At 46.9% G+C, this 17178-nt stretch overlaps 3 protein-coding genes across 4 annotated transcripts in view; 1 reads left to right on the top strand and 2 right to left on the bottom strand.

Moving 5' to 3' along the window:
- DRC7 (dynein regulatory complex subunit 7) overlaps nucleotides 1-849 on the bottom strand; it is an 89051-nt gene extending 88202 nt beyond the window's left edge. The window contains exon 1 of the mRNA XM_063437410.1: nucleotides 728-849. The gene's annotated coding sequence lies outside the window, so the exon portion shown is untranslated. The remainder of the gene's footprint in view (nucleotides 1-727) is intronic.
- On the top strand, nucleotides 699-6219 carry LOC134578779 (uromodulin-like). The gene is made up of 9 exons (XM_063437817.1): nucleotides 699-752; nucleotides 1246-1336; nucleotides 1638-1829; nucleotides 2761-2957; nucleotides 3261-3439; nucleotides 3760-4002; nucleotides 5141-5294; nucleotides 5432-5552; nucleotides 6086-6219. The coding sequence occupies exons 1-9, from the start codon at nucleotides 735-737 to the stop codon at nucleotides 6217-6219; spliced, it is 1329 nt and encodes a 442-aa protein (XP_063293887.1). The 5' UTR covers nucleotides 699-734.
- An 8422-nt stretch (nucleotides 6220-14641) lies between these two features.
- The window catches only part of LOC134579042 (adhesion G-protein coupled receptor G1-like), a 108551-nt gene continuing 106014 nt past the window's right edge, over nucleotides 14642-17178 (bottom strand). For both annotated transcript variants that reach the window (XM_063438175.1, XM_063438173.1), the window contains exon 14: nucleotides 14642-15993. In XM_063438175.1, coding sequence (XP_063294245.1) covers nucleotides 15845-15993 — 149 coding nt within the window. In that variant the 3' untranslated portion in view covers nucleotides 14642-15844. The remainder of the gene's footprint in view (nucleotides 15994-17178) is intronic.

The following is a 17178-nucleotide window of genomic DNA, read 5'->3' as shown; positions in this document are numbered from 1 at the left end:
AGAATAATACTAACATTCCCACCATATAACAATAATACTAACACTCCTACCATATAATAATACTCCCATCATATAATAATAATCATAATACTCCCACCATATAATAATACTCCCATCATATAATAATACTCCCACCATATAATAATAATAATACTAACACTCCCACCATATAATAATACTAACACTCCCACCATATAATAATACTCCCATCATATAATAATACTAACACTCCCACCATATAATAATACTCCCACCATATAATAATACTCCCACCATATAATAATAATAATACTAACACTCCCACCATATAATAATACTCCCATCATATAATAATACTAACACTCCCACCATATAATAATACTCCCACCATATAATAATACTCCCACCATATAATAATACTCCCACCATATAATAATAATAATAATAATACTAACACTCCCACCATATAATAATACTCCCATCATATAATAATACTAACACTCCCACCATATAATAATACTCCCACCATATAATAATACTCCCACCATATAATAATACTCCCACCATATAATAATAATAATAAAAATAATACTTCCATCATATAATCATAATACTCCCACCTATAATAATACTATTATATATAATATATGCCACTAATACTCCCATCATATAATATATAATAATACACCCACTATAAAATATATAACATTTAATACTCCCGCCATACTGCTGTCCATAGAATATATACCATTAATATGGTGAGCTCTACACAGGTAAGTCAGTTGTGTCTCGTAGCTCAGGTAAGTCTTTCTATCACACTAGCTGTTCAGGTTCTGATTGCCCTTCGTGTGGTTGGGGAAGGGGCTCCTGGATATTGGGGGAGGGGGTCAGCGGTGTCTGGTGTTAATCACAGACCTGGAGTACACCTGGTTAATGCACTAATTACAGACGGTTGTGGGGTGGGGAGTTTATTTAGGTTGGGTCCCTGCAGCCCTGACTGTGATCAAGGTGTCTTTACGGAAGTTAATGGTAAAGACGTGAACCCGCTCTCCCTACCCCCAGTGGCCCCCATTTTAGCAGAGATGGTGCTAGTTGTGTCTCATGTACTAATAGATGTCAGTGCTATTACGTGAATGGGCCCTTTATGAACCCAAGGGAGTAGATAATGGCTGCGTCAATACTGAAAATGCTCCTTATTGTAAAAATGAACACACTATAAGCACTGTATGTGGCGTTCTGTGATGGTTCATTATTTCTCATTGGTAGATGGAGAGAAGACTTGTCCATTGGTTCTTTGTCCATTTATGGACTATTCTCCTGATATCTGTCTGCTGTGACGAGATCACTCCACCTCAAGGTAACATGACCCCCATTATTTCCACTCGCTGGGCTTGGTTTCATGCAACTGCCATGCACAGGGTGTTTCATGTGACTGTGTGTGTGCCGTGACTGTGTTAGAGAAACATTATAGGGACCATAACCACATCACCTTGTTGAAGTGGTTATGGTACCTATAGTGTATTGAATGATTCATATTGCAGGAAAGACCATTTTCTGAGGCTCAGCATTAATACGTGTGATATGTGTTCAGGAAAGCTGGGGGGGGGGGGGGGTTGTAATGGATGTAGGGGCTGAGTATGCTTAACTCTTAATGGCAGGGCCAAGCTCGGAGGGCGGCGTCAGGAAGTTTTACCATGACCCTTGGGCCAATAGTCAGAGAGTGGGGAGCAGCGAACACTCTCCTCCAGCGTGCTCCGCTGATGATTGTACCAATGGAGGAACCTGTCACTTCATTCAAGGAGAGAAGCAATGTTCCTGCACGCCCGGCTTCACTGGCCCCAAATGCGAAGGTAATGGGAGGGTCTGTTACCAAAATGTATAGACTTGCCCACAAAGCCCTGTTATAAACCTCTCCATTCTCAATCTCTGCATTGACGGTTTCCTAGACGATATTATTGTACAACTTCCACAAAACACGTCTCGTCAGGGGAACGTTTACTAAATGGGCTTCTCCACCCCTCCCTGCAGCAGGACACTTTATAATCCTATATATTCATCTGGTCAGTGTCTGTTTAATTTAGTGTCTAAAGCACCCATTGCCCTCCCCTTATTGCTGATCTGATTGTGTGGGGACCCTATTTATGTCCCAGTGTCTGATTATTGGGGTGACGTCTCTGAGAATGTCAACCAGCCAAGTCGGGAGGTTCTGCCTTCCTTCCAGTATAGGGTGGGTGATGTGTAATGTGACGGGGAGTCTGTGGGTCGGCCCGTCGCAGGCGGTTATGGGGAGCTGGCGGTCTGTGGGTCGGCGGGGAGCTGGCGGTCTGTGGGTCGGCGGGGAGCTGGCGGTCTGTGGGTCGGCGGGGAGCTGGCGGTCTGTGGGTCGGCGGGGAGCTGGCGGCCTGTGGGTCGGCGGTTATGGGGAGCTGGCGGCCTGTGGGTCGGCGGGGAGCTGGCAGCCTGTAGGGTGGCGGGGAGCTGGCGGCCTGTGAGATTCCGCCCATTCTATTGTACATAAACTAGGGCTGTAACACAGAAAGGTCGCTTTAACCTGTAACCCACAGGAATATCAGGAGGCTGGAGTTCCCCATGGCTAATCCATCATATGGCTACAATGCCTCTTCAGTGTCCCAGGACAGGTATCTGGCTACTGAGTTTCCCGGAACTTAATTTAGGTCGATAAGCCATGCTGCAGACTCTTGTATTGTGTTCCATGTCTTTCCAGCTAACAGGGCTTGAGGTTGATTAACATATCATTGGTTAACCTTCCTTTTTCTGCAGCTATAAACCTGGACCTGAATTGTGACAATGACCACATGAAGCTGCAGGTTCTGAAAAGCGTCTTCAGTGATATGGGGGTTCCTGCTTCACTCCTACACCTGTCCAATCCAACGTGTAAGGTCGAGGAGGCCTCTAATCTCCATCTGTCTGTTACTCTAACCCACCTTAACCACACGTTGTGTGGAACTCAGCTCTATGTAAGTGGAGATAATCTTCAGCTATGTATTGGCAAGGTCTGTAAATATTACCAGCACTAGCTTGACTGTATTTCACTCGTCCTTTGTCATGTCATGCAGTACAAGGGTCTGAACTTGCAAATTGCTGTGACTTGGGGTTTATTTCCACAGCATGTTGTGCAGGGATGAACCTTACATTTTAAATGCTAAAATATGTGGAAAGGTTATTGCCAACGGTGGGTCATAAGATAGTTTGTGTTCATTGGAAGCCAGTGTTTGAACATGTGCATTGCTCAATCTCTATCATGATGTGTTTTATGGCAGGTGAATGAGTCTCATGTCATTTACTCCAACGAGCTGAGTTCACACCAGAGTTTGGAGAAGAGGCAACAGATCCCAGGGGAGCTAATCTCCCGGAGCTCTGATATCAGCATCACGTTCTCCTGTGTTTATCATTATGACCACATAGTATCTCTGCCATATCCTCTGCTGACCAGTTCCTCGTATGTGACACGGAGTGGCATTTCTACAAACATATCCCCTAAGAGTTACACTGCTGGAGGGTGTTATGGATGAGTGGCTGAAATCTATGATATAACTTTCTCCCACATTTCTCTTTAATATTCCACTAGGTGATGGATCTCACACATTCCTCTGAAAATCTCTAAATATTTAGTTAAAAGGGCTTGGTGCAGACTGGGTAGAAGCATCCTGAAAGACTAGCAATTCACAACAGGGCATGTGAGGGCACTTCTTCCTAGCTTGGCACACTGTGATGACCCATAATCTAGCTTGTTTATTCATCTGTTTTTCTTACATTCAGGTTGGTAACCTTCGTGGTTAAGGAGGGAACAATTAATGTCACCATGACTCTCCACCCAACAGCTGCATTCTTAGGACCTTATGACTGGGTGCCAGCCATCCCCCTGTCTAAACGGCTCTACGTTCAGATCCAGCTTCATGGTCAAGTTCAACAAAGCCACTTGAGCCTGGAATTAGAGGAGTGCTGGGCAACACCTGGAATGAACCACAGCAACCTAACCAGACATCTGATCATTTCCAAGGGGTTAGAATGTGCCCATTTCCTGTTTCCATGCCAGTGTCTCACTTGGCGCCATTACATGTGTAGCGGACCACGGGTAAACCGACTGGTTACCTCCGCAAATTCCTTCCTTCAGCCACTCTGAAACCATTAAAATAAACAGACATTCATTCCGCCAGTAATCAGACAAAACCTAGTTCTGGGAGTCAACTGATTTTATTCAGGCCACACATGGCTTTTTTTGCCCAGACCCCTACATGGGGCTTCCAACACACAAATATAGGGTTTTCAATCCCAGGATCCTCTGTGCCTGAGAGATAGTTGTGTGAGGAAAAACCTCTAATCCCATTATCTCTCAGGTACAGAAAACCCATACAAAATCTACAGTACCCCAAAAGTGTCCCCACCATACTCAGGAACCCCCTAAAAAGTACATCCCCCGAATAGCCCCGATAGGAGTATATAACCTATCCAAAGATCACTCTGATCGGTTCGGTGAAACTAATGCCATTGAGGTAAAGTTTTGACCGGACAGAAACGAGGCGCTAGCCCAAAACCGTTCCAGGAAAATAGGTGACCTGGCCGGTCTCTGTTCGTGGGATTCCTGTGCAAACACCAAGCAAGTTAATCTCTTCATTTTGCGATATGAATGCTCCCCCTGTTCGCTAGATCATATCTCCTGAACATTGTTCGTATATGTGGTCTGGAAATAGAACTGGCAGCGGTCCCATCTTTACAGTGTTCGTGTGAGTGCCTAGCCGAAAAGAGTTCCAGGCACTGGATGACAAAGTACCACTGCCCACGTTTGGGAGACAAAATGGCCGCCATTCTTTTTTCTGCTACATGTGTTCGGAGATACGAAATGGCGGCCACCCAAGGGAGCATTCATTTATTACTTCCCTTACAGTTTCGAACTTAAGTTGCTGGTGTGAACGTTCTAATGGGGTACAGGGGTGGTCTTCGTTCAGGACACTAATGGATTTTGTTCGTCTGAAGTACTCCGGAATGGGAAAAGGGTAAAACAAATTAAATGAGGGGAAAACAAATGAATAGGTGGTAAGTTCTGCCACATGTTAACGCCTTGCTTTTTATTTTTTACTTGGCAGGCAGTGTTGTCAGGATCGCAAATAAAGGGGTTAAAAAGGTATGTTGTTCTTGACAGGTACGGCAATGACACCACGGTAGAGATGATCCCCACTGAGAACAAGTCTTTCACCCGTTTCTCACTACAAATGTTTCACTTTATGGATTACCCAGAAGTCTATCTGCACTGTCGAATCTGGCTCTGTCAAAAAAATGGCACAGAATGCGAGAAGGTAAGATGCCTTGAGATATCAGGACAATGTTTCAGGGTGATGGCGAGAATATGACCGACCCCAGGTCATTTCTCTGCCACAGAGAACCTAGGGCTTTTTGGCATGCACTGTCTATTACCAAACCAGTCTGTCTACAGCCTAATACAGAATCCATTCGTCGGCGGAGGGACCTGTACGACCCCTACAGGAAAGTGGTCTCGTGCGGACCTGTAAAGCTTATTAGATCCACAGCATCCAGCGTCGGGAGGCCAGAGTCTGGTAAGATTGATTTTAGTTTGGTGGATCAACTAACCTGTAGCATTGGTGGACCAGGGTTTTTACGCAGGACCGTGTCAGTAAATGTCCCTCTCTGCTGGCTAGTTTTAACTTGGTGTCTGGGCAGCGTTCAGTCTCTGGACTCTTTCCAGCTAACCCTGTATTTATTTATTTATTTATTTATTTATTTATTTATTTTTTATTTATTTTTTTGTAGTGCAAAGAAATGGTACAGACAGACTTGAGGTGCCCCGACAGCAATCCTCAGGCATTTCCCTCGCTGAACATGCGGGGTTTTTGATTTACATGCACAATTTTATGATATAAGTAGGCAGAATCAGTTAAAGCAGTACGGCATCGATTTAAAGTGTACATTCAAGCTGCAAACAGGCTAGGTCAACCCTGTATTTATTAATGAGTAATATCTAAGCAGTCACGTGACTGGCGAGGGGGTCTGGTGTAACCATGGGATAGTCTTGATGCTGGTCTCAGTTGGTGATGGATTCTTGAATCTTCTAAACACTAACTTTTTACAGGTTTCAATCCACTCGTCCTTCCTGGCTCTCTGGTGGCCGGTGCAGTGCTACTTCTGCTCTGTGTGGTTGCAGTTGCTAAAGCACTGAAGAGAAGAGGCATATTGGAACAGATTGGGGTCTCGCTAACAGCCTAAATAAATCACTTAAACATCACTGTCTGCTTCTTGTACTTTTATTAGCGGTATGGAACATCTCACTCACTTCATGGAATGCTTCAGAAACCTAAAATGTGACGGCAGATAAGAACCATTCGGCCCATCTAGTCTGCCCAGTTTTCTAAATACTTTCATTAGTCCCTGGCCTTATCTTATAGTTAGGATAGCCTTATGCCTATCCCACGCATGCTTAAACTCCTTTACTGTGTTAACCTCTACCACTTCAGCTCAGGGCCGGCGCCACCTGTAAGGCGACCTAGGCAGCCGCCTAGGGCGCAACTTACCAGGGGGCGCCGGATCCCTGTCCCCGCTGCGCCTCCTCATGCTGCGCCGCCTGAGCGCTTTAGCAAGCCCCAGGCGGCGCAGCACTGCTGCATGGAGGGCGGCCGGGTTTATGACCGGCAGGAGGGAAGCGCAGAGCGCTCCCTCCTGCCGGTCTCTCCATGTAGCGTGGCCGGGCGGCGCGGAACGCGGGACAGGAACCTTTGTTTCCTGTACCCGCCGCCGGCGGAATGACAGGAAGTGCTCACTCAGTGAGCATTTCCTGTCATTCCGCCGGCGGCCGGGTACAGGAAACAAAGGTTCCTGTCCCGCGTTCCGCGCCGCCCGGCCACGCTACATGGGCAGGAGGGGAGGGTAAGGACCACTAAGGGGGGCAGGAGGGGAGGGTAAGGACCACTAAGGGGGAGGGGGGGGGTATAAGGACCACTAAGGGGGAGGGGGGGGGTATAAGGACCACTAAGGGGGAGGGGGGGGGTATAAGGACCACTAAGGGGGAGGGGGGGGGTATAAGGACCACTAAGGGGGAGGGGGGGGGTATAAGGACCACTAAGGGGGAGGGGGGGGGTATAAGGACCACTAAGGGGGAGGGGGGGGGTATAAGGACCACTAAGGGGGAGGGGGGGGGTATAAGGACCACTAAGGGGGAGGGGGGGGGTATAAGGACCACTAAGGGGGAGGGGGGGGGTATAAGGACCACTAAGGGGGAGGGGGGGGGTATAAGGACCACTAAGGGGGAGGGGGGGGGTATAAGGACCACTAAGGGGGAGGGGGGGGGTATAAGGACCACTAAGGGGGAGGGGGGGGGTATAAGGACCACTAAGGGGGAGGGGGGGGGTATAAGGACCACTAAGGGGGAGGGGGGGGGTATAAGGACCACTAAGGGGGAGGGGGGGGGTATAAGGACCACTAAGGGGGAGGGGGGGGGTATAAGGACCACTAAGGGGGAGGGGGGGGGTATAAGGACCACTAAGGGGGAGGGGGGGGGTATAAGGACCACTAAGGGGGAGGGGGGGGGTATAAGGACCACTAAGGGGGAGGGGGGGGGTATAAGGACCACTAAGGGGGAGGGGGGGGGTATAAGGACCACTAAGGGGGAGGGGGGGGGTATAAGGACCACTAAGGGGGAGGGGGGGGGTATAAGGACCACTAAGGGGGAGGGGGGGGGTATAAGGACCACTAAGGGGGAGGGGGGGGGTATAAGGACCACTAAGGGGGAGGGGGGGGGTATAAGGACCACTAAGGGGGAGGGGGGGGGGTATAAGGACCACTAAGGGGGAGGGGGGGGGGTATAAGGACCACTAAGGGGGAGGGGGGGGGTATAAGGACCACTAAGGGGGAGGGGGGGGGTATAAGGACCACTAAGGGGGAGGGGGGGGTATAAGGACCACTAAGGGGGAGGGGGGGGGTATAAGGACCACTAAGGGGGAGGGGGGGGGTATAAGGACCACTAAGGGGGAGGGGGGGGGGTATAAGGACCACTAAGGGGGAGGGGGGGGGTATAAGGACCACTAAGGGGGAGGGGGGGGTATAAGGACCACTAAGGGGGAGGGGGGGGGGTATAAGGACCACTAAGGGGGAGGGGGGGGGTATAAGGACCACTAAGGGGGAGGGGGGGGTATAAGGACCACTAAGGGGGAGGGGGGGGTATAAGGACCACTAAGGGGGAGGGGGGGGGTATAAGGACCACTAAGGGGGAGGGGGGGGGTATAAGGACCACTAAGGGGGAGGGGGGGGGTATAAGGACCACTAAGGGGGAGGGGGGGGGGTATAAGGACCACTAAGGGGGAGGGGGGGGGTATAAGGACCACTAAGGGGGAGGGGGGGGGTATAAGGACCACTAAGGGGGAGGGGGGGGGTATAAGGACCACTAAGGGGGAGGGGGGGGGTATAAGGACCACTAAGGGGGAGGGGGGGGTATAAGGACCACTAAGGGAAGGGGGGGGGGGTATAAGGACCACTAAGGGGGAGGGGGGGTATAAGGACCACTAAGGGGGAGGGGGGGTATAAGGACCACTAAGGGAAGGGGGGGGGGTATAAGGACCACTAAGGGAAGGGGGAGGGGGGGTATAAGGACCACTAAGGGGGAGGGGGGGTATAAGGACCACTAAGGGGGAGGGGGGGTATAAGGACCACTAAGGGAAGGGGGGGGGGGTATAAGGACCACTAAGTGGGGGGGGTATAAGGACCACTAGGGGAGGGGGGGTATAAGGACCACTAGGGGAGGGGGGGGTGTATAAGGACCACTAAGGGGGGGGGGTTAAGGACCACTAAGGGGGGGGGGTATAAGGACCACTAAGGGAGTGATGGGGGGGTATAAGGACCACTAGGGGAGGGGGGGATAAGGACCACTAGGGGAGGGGGGATAGGGACCACTAGGGGAGGGGGGATAAGGACCACTAGGGGAGGGGGGATAAGAACCACTATGGGAGGTTGGGGGGATAAGGACCACTATGGGAGGTTGGGGGGGATAAGGACCACTAGGGGAGGGGGGATAAGGACCACTAAGGGGGGTAAGGACCACCAAAGGGGGGTAAGGAGGGAGGACTACTAAGGAGAGGGGAGGAGGGTGATTACCACTAAGGGGGTGGGGGGAGTACGGGAAGGTCTACTAAGGGGTTTGGGAGAGGGAGGACCACTAAGGGGTTTGGGAGAGGGAGGACCACTAAAGGGGGAGGGGGGAGTGAGAAGACCACCAAGGGGGACTGCAGAGGGACAGGGGGCCAAGGGAGAGCACTAAGTGACAGAAGGGGAGAACACGGAGGGACAGAAGGGAAGGGGAAATCAATAATTGAGGGGAGAGCACTATGAATTTTTTTTTTTAAAAAGAAAGCTGTTCCCATCTCAGTCCCTATCCTATCCACAAACCCTCTCTTTTACACTACACACATACACAATGCATCCCCCCCACACACACACAGAAACATACAATGCATTCCTACTCACACACAGACACACCCGAAACACACAATTCATCCCTTACGTTCTCTTACATAATTAATGCACCCCTTACAGACACACACTGCATTCAATTACATACACAGAAACAAACCTTGCACCCCTTACACACACACACCCAGAAACATACAATGCATTCCTTACACGCAAACACACACTACATCCCCTATAAACACACTACATCCCTTACACAAATTGCACACATAAAACATCCCCAACTCATGGATGGGCCATGTAGGTGGATTTATGGGTGGGCATTGTAGGCGTATGCCCCCTGGGGGCCCAGACCTTGAGCTGTGTAAGGGGCCCTAAAAAATGGAGCTGCTTCCTGTTTGTTAATTGTTGTGAGCACTGTTAAAAACAGTCTCCAGACAGCCTCTTCTACACCAGACCTGTGGAGCCAGACTGAGCCCATCATCAGCCTCTTGTCCTCATCTGGTGGTAAGTAGGCAATCCAATATATTATTAGTGGCACTAATCTCTAATTTACCTCACATTAAATGGATACTATAGTCACCAGAAGCACTACAGCATAATGTAGTGGTTCTGGTGTCTATAGCCTGTGCCTGTAGGCTTTTTAATGTAAACACACTGTCTTTTCAGATAAGACACTTTGTGAAGACTGGCGTTGGCCCATATGGCAGAGCATATGGGCGGGGCATTGTGATGTCACATGGTGGGCTGGACATATGGGGGGGCGGCAAAAAAATTTTTTGCCTAGGGCGGCAAAAATCCTTGCACCGGCCCTGCTTCAGCTGGAAGGCTATTCCATGCATCCACTACCCTCTCAGTAAAGTAATACTTCCTGATATTATTTTTAAACCTTTGTCCCTCTAATTTAAGACTATGTCCTCTTGTTGTGGTAGTTTTTTCTTCTTTTAAATATAGTCTCCTCCTTTACTGTGTTGATTCCCTTTATGTATTTAAATGATTCTATCATATTCCCCCTGTCTCGTCTTTCCTCCAAGCTATACATGTTAAGATCCTTTAACCTTTCCTGGTAAGTTTTATCCTGCAATCCATGAACCAGTTTAGTAGCCCTTCTTTGAACTCTCTCTAAGGTATCAGTATCCTTCTGAAGATATGGTCTCCAGTACTGCGTACAGTACTCCAAGTCAGTGGCGTACTAAGGGGGGGGCGGGGGGGGGCGGCCCGCCCCGGGTGCCACTGACTAGGGGGGTGCCATGACGTCCAGTGTCATGTGTCACCCCCCATCATTACGGTGCGGCGGCTGCGCACAGCCGCAGCACCTTTGCGGCCCGGCAGGACTTACTTCCAGGATGAGAAGGGGGAGGAGTGTTGCGGGCCGCGGCGTCGCGCAACATGATGACGTCGTGCGCAGCGCCGTCAGCCCGCCTTCACGGAACTATCCAGCGGAAGGATCCAATATCCGGGCGGTGAGGCACCCAGTCGGTCAAGGCATCATCAAAATGTAAGTAGTCATTTTATGTGATGGGGCTTAATTAATTAAAGGGGGGGTGGATAATGGCCATTAAAGAATTAAAGGGGAGGGAGGTTTAATTAAAGGAGTGAGGATTAATTAAGGGGGTGTATTAAGGGGGCTGTATTAATTAAGGGGGGAGTGAGGATTAATTAAGGGGGTGTATTAATTAAAGGGGGTGTGGATTAATTAAGGGGGGTGTATTAATTAAGGGGGGAGTGAGGATTAATTAAGGGGGTGGATTAATTAAGGGGGCTGTATTAATTAAGGCAGTGAGGATTAATTAAGGGGGTGTTTTAAGGGGTGTGTGGATTAGTTAAGGGGGCTGTATTAATTAAGGGGGGAGTGAGGATTAATTAAGGGGGTGTATTAATTAAGGGGGGTGTGGATTAATTAAGGGGGTGGATTAATTAATGGGGGTGTATTAATTAAGGGGGTTGTGGATTAATTAAGGGGGGTGTATTAATTAAGGGGGGAGTGAGGATTAATTAAGGGGGTGGATTAATTAAGGGGGCTGTATTAATTAAGGGGGAGTGAGGATTAATTAAGGGGGGTGTATTAATTAAGGCAGTGAAGATTAATTAAGGGGGTGTTTTAAGGGGTGTGTGGATTAGTTAAGGGGGCTGTATTAATTAAGGGGGTGTATTAATTAAGGGGGGTGTGGATTAATTAAGGGGGTGGATTAATTAAGGGGGTGTGGATTAATTAAGGGGGGTGTATTAATTAATGGGGGTGTATTAATTAAGGGGGGAGTGAGGATTAATTAAGGGGGTGTATTAATTAAGGGGGGAGTGAGGATTAATTAAGGGGGTGTATTAATTAAGGGGGGTGTGGATTAATTAAGGGGGCTGTATTAATTAAGGGGGAGTGAGGATTAATTATGGGGGGTGTATTAATTAAGGGGGTGTATTAATTTAGGGGGGTGAGGATTAATTAAGGGGGTGTTTTAAGGGGGGGTGGATTAATTAAGGGGGTTGTATTAATTAAGGGGGGAGTGAGGATTAATTAAGGGGGTGTATTAATTAAGGGGGGAGTGAGGATTAATTAAGGGGGCTGTATTAAGGGGGAGTGAGGATTAATTAAGGGGGGTGTATTAATTAAGGGGGGAGTGAGGATTAATTAAGGGGGTGTATTAATTAAGGGGGTGTATTAATTAACCCCTTAAGGACCAAACTTCTGCAATAAAAGGGAATCATGACATATCAGACATGTCATGTGTCCTTAAGGGGTTAAGGGGGTGTATTAATTAAGGGGGTGTATTAATTAAGGGGGGTGTGGATTAATTAAGGGGGAGTGAGGATTAATTGAGGGGGTGTATTAATTAAGGGGTGTGTGGATTAATTAATGGGGGTGTATTAATTAAGGGGGTTGTGGATTAATTAAGGGGGGTGTATTAATTAAGGGGGGTGTGGATTAATTAAAGGGGGCTGTGGATTAAAGAATTAAAGGGGGAGGTTTAAATAATGGGGGTGCAGGGTTTTTTTGATTAAGGGGGTTGCAGTATTCTATTTATTAAGGGAGGATGTGCACTGCTGATTTTTGTTTTTTGTTAAGGGGGTGTGCAGGGATTTTATAAGGGGGGTGTGCAGGTTTTTTGTTATTAAGAGGGGTTGTGCACGTTTTTGGTTTTTATTAAGGGGGTGTGCAGGGTTTTTTATGTGTAGGGAGTGAATGAAATTTATGTGATCGGGGTGCAGGGTTTTTATGTGTAGGGAGTGTATGAAATTTATGTGATCGGGGTGCAGGGTTTTCATGTGTAGGGAGTGTATGAAATTTATGTGATCGGGGTGCAGGGTTTTTATATGAAGGGCAAGACAAGGGGCTTTGTAGAAAGGGGCAGGGCAGGAGTTTTCTAGAAGGTTCTCACCAGCCCCTTTCTACAAAAGCACTGGTCTCCCCCCTTCTACAAAGCTGGCGCATTTTACAAATGTTACTAGCAGTTTACAAATTTGTGCAATAAATATTATTGAAAACATTGAAAAAAATGTGGGTGTTTTCTTAAATTTTTATTATGGGGGGGGGGGGTGCCACACTCAGGGTCCGCCCCGGGTGCCAAATGCTCTAGGTACGCCCCTGCTCCAAGTGAGGTCTCACCAGTGTTCTGTACAATGGCATGAGCATTTCCCTCTTTCTACTGCTAATACCTCTCCCTATACAACCAAGCATTCTGCTAGCATTTCCTGCTGCTCTATTACATTGTCTGCCTACCTTTAAGTCATCAGAAATAATCACCCCTAAATCCCTTTCCTCAGATGTTGAGGTTAGGACTCTATCAAATATTCTGTACTCTGCCCTTGGGTTTTTATGTCCAAGATGCATTATCTTGCAATTATCCACATTTAAATGTCAGTTGCCACAACTCTGAACATTTTTTCTAGTTTACCTAAATCATTAGCCATTTGGCTTATCCCTCCTGGAACATCAACCCTGTTACATATCTTAGTATCATCAGCAAAAAGACACACCTTACCATCAAGACCTTCTGCAATATCACTAATAAAAATATTAAAGAGAATGGGTCCAAGTACAGATCCCTGAGGTACCCCACTGGTGACAAGCCCAAGCTTCGAATATACTCCATTGACTACAACCCTCTGTTGCCTGTCACTCAGCCACTGCCTTACCTATTCAACAATATTGGAATCTAAACTTAAAGAGTTATAAGATTTGGCTCCTCCATTTCTTTTGAGAAGGGCCCCTGTGTGAGCCGGTCGTTTGGTCATGATCTTGTTACAATGTGATCCACGCATAGGTCATGGGCTATTCAGTTGCCAGCATTTGGTTCCTGTTCCTGGTTACTATAACATTGATGACTCTAAAATAGAAGTCTGCCTGTCCCTCAGAGGGAAGTGATGCCATACAAGTACTTGTATGGTGTGAAGTTGGTGGGCATACCATGAGTCCATGCACCAGATCTTAGCTCTGTATGAAGGTCAGAAGAAACTGGATTTTTCTTTTTTCTAAACTGATAAAAACTGTGTGTGGTGAGTGGAGATGGCTAATAAGGTCCATGTTAACTGCAGAGGGCAATAATAGTGGCATTATGTCCTGTTCTAAGTCTAGTCTGTGTAAATCTGTTGGCTGTTTACCAAACACAACTTTATTCAAAAAAATTAAATATTATCCAAAGTCGGCAAAAACGTCCACCACCTGCTCACCAATGGCAAATTTGGTTGGACCAACAGGATCGGCACAGATATTTGGTTCCCGGTATCATTCTGCTTTACAATATGCTAATCCTATTAATATTCTTTTTTAAAAAATCCTAATTCTAGTATGATGGTTTGTTTCAGAAAATATTAATCTAAGTGTAAATACTGGTTTTCCTTATTGGGGTTATATTGGTCTGCTCTAATGACTTAACTATTACAATAGGTAGACTGCTTTTATCAGAAATAACCATTTGCCTGTGTGCTGGCTGCACATAGCGCGGACTAATTCTGTAAACCTGGTCGATCCGGTTTGCCTATCCCTTCCTCGACCCTGGATTACAGTGTTGGTGTTGTGGGGCTGCAATACGGACTACACACACTATAATTCAGAAGCCAACTTGCCCCATGCGGGTGTTGCTGAATTATCTGAATGTCAGTCGTGGTGTCTAATATCCATGCTAGTAAATAAGGCGGTCTGTTAGTAAATGAAATGCATGCAGGTCACAGAATCACACATCTTACACCAAAATAGTGCATTTGGCATTAATTCTATTTTACTAAAACACACGACTCCTTTTAGGCATTTATCTTTATTTATAGCAAAGAGAAGGGACAGAAAAGGCTGCGGTGACGTGACACCATCCCTACATGGGTTCTTTATAAACCGTCATGCTATAGTATGCTCCGCAGAAAGCGCGGAGGTTATATTTGTTGCTTACAATATTCACATATATCATTTCTTTTTTTCCCAGCAGTGTCTAACTGCTCTGCAGTATATTGAGTGCTCCTGGGCTATATTAAATATATAACATCGTACAATAGAACTCCTTTATACAGTACATTGCAGCAGGAAGAGGACATGGTGTCTGCATTGGGCAGCTATCCCTTTAGGCTCCTTGGCGTTGCATTGTCCATATGTACTGAGACATTATCCCACCTGGACAACCAACGCAGGTTGTAATCTCATGTTCTCACGGCAGAGCCTGCATGATACCAGCATGGGTTCCTACTTCCCCCACCACACTTTGAACAGCTGGCACTCAGATTGGGGGTCTCACTAGTGTCTGTAACCATCACAGACCATTCCTCATGTCTGACTCACACTAAATGGATTTCTGGTAAATTCACTGCAGTCCCCACCGGCTCCTTACTCAGTTTGCCTTGCAAGTGTTCTGCCATAGAAACCAACCAGCCATTGTGAAGCCAATGTAAAACCATTGTAAAAGCAAATCTCATGTAATGACTCTGTTGGAGTAAGAGAACCAAAGTGAGGCTTTCTGAGCTTTATCTCGGCTAGCTGGGGTCATTTTAATGTTCTGGGGCAAAGGGGAGATGAATCAACGTTCTGGAGTGGAGAGGGTGAAAGAATTAATATTCAGGAGTGGAGAGGGTGAAAGAATACTATGGACAGGAGATGAATGAATGTCCTGGTGTGGAGAAAGTAAATGAATGAGTGGAAAGAGGGTGAATCTAATATTTGGAGTGGAGAGAAGATGAATGAACATTCTGGAGTGGAGAGAGGGTGAATGAACACTATGGACAGGAGACGAATGAATGTTCTGCAGTGGAAAGAAGGGGAATGAAGGTTCATAGTTTGTCAAAGTGCTGAATCTCTCAATAAAGTGCTTTAGTAAAATCAGTTGTTGGATTCTTTCCAATAAACAGCGAGGTACATGAGTGACGGCCAAAGAAGAATGATCACAGAGGTTCTGCTAGTCTGGCTGATGCTCTGTACTTCTGTGCTTGTGTTGGTGGCATTTTCATTGCCAGACACTCATGTTAGAAGCTTCTTGTGATCGGACAATGTTACGCTTTGCTCGGTGCGGGGAGAGGCTGGTGTGGCACTACTATAGGAGGAGGAGCGCACTGAGTCTTTTCCACGCGGTTGGGATAATGCCCAGTACCAAAGGAAGATGAAAAATCCTAGAGAGATGGAAGACATCATGAAAGCAGTGAATTGTGACATTTAATGACATATTATGCAGCATCTAAAGTGAGTTTTCACCAAACCAGAAAAGCTGATCATATACCATCATAGGCACTTCAAAGATACAGCATGGCTTTCTGGGAGTTGTATTTCAAATGGCAATGATCTACTGCAGACAAATAAAAAAACTACAACTCCCAGAAAAGAAGTCATGGCATCATGTATGACAGTGTCCCTTTAATAATAATATAAACCCACCCAGTATAACTAACTGTAACCTAACCTACACAGTGCATCTAACGTGTGTGGGAGCCTGGAGTGTCCCTTTAATAATATAAACCCACCCAGTATAACTAACTGTAACCTAACCTACACAGTGCATCTAACGTGTGTGGTAGCCTGGAGTGTCCCTCTAATAATATAAACCCACCCAGTATAACTAACTGTAACCTAACCTACACAGTGCATCTAACGTGTGTGGGAGCCTGGAGTGTCCCTTTAATAATATAAACCCACCCAGTATAACTAACTGTAACCTAACCTACACAGTGCATCTAACGTGTGTGGGAGCCTGGAGTGCCCCTTTAATAATATAAACCCACCCAGTATAACTAAGTGTAACCTAACCTACACAGTGCATCTAACGTGTGTGGGAGCCTGGAGTGTCCCTTTAATAATATAAACCCACCCAGTATAACTAACTGTAACCTAACCTACACAGTGCATCTAACGTGTGTGGGAGCCTGGAGTGTCCCTTTAATAATATAAACCCACCCAGTATAACTAACTGTAACCTAACCTACACAGTGCATCTAACGTGTGTGGGAGCCTGGAGTGCCCCTTTAATAATATAAACCCACCCAGTATAACTAACTGTAACCTAACCTACACAGTGCATCTAACGTGTGTGGGAGCCTGGAGTGTCCCTTTAATAATATAAACCCACCCAGTATAACTAACTGTAACCTAACCTACACAGTGCATCTAACGTGTGTGGGAGCCTGGAGTGTCCCTTTAATAATATAAACCCACCCAGTATAACTAACTGTAACCTAACCTACACAGTGCATCTAACGTGTGTGGGAGCCTGGAGTGTCCCTTTAATAATATAAACCCACCCAGTATAACTAACTGTAACCTAACCTACACAGTGCATCTAACGTGTGTGGGAGCCTGGAGTG

This window comes from Pelobates fuscus, chromosome 12, assembly GCF_036172605.1.
Source record: "Pelobates fuscus isolate aPelFus1 chromosome 12, aPelFus1.pri, whole genome shotgun sequence".
Classification (NCBI taxonomy): Eukaryota; Metazoa; Chordata; class Amphibia; order Anura; family Pelobatidae; genus Pelobates; species Pelobates fuscus.
The sequence above is the reverse complement of the archived record's forward strand: the minus strand, read 5'-3'. Positions and strand labels throughout refer to the sequence as shown.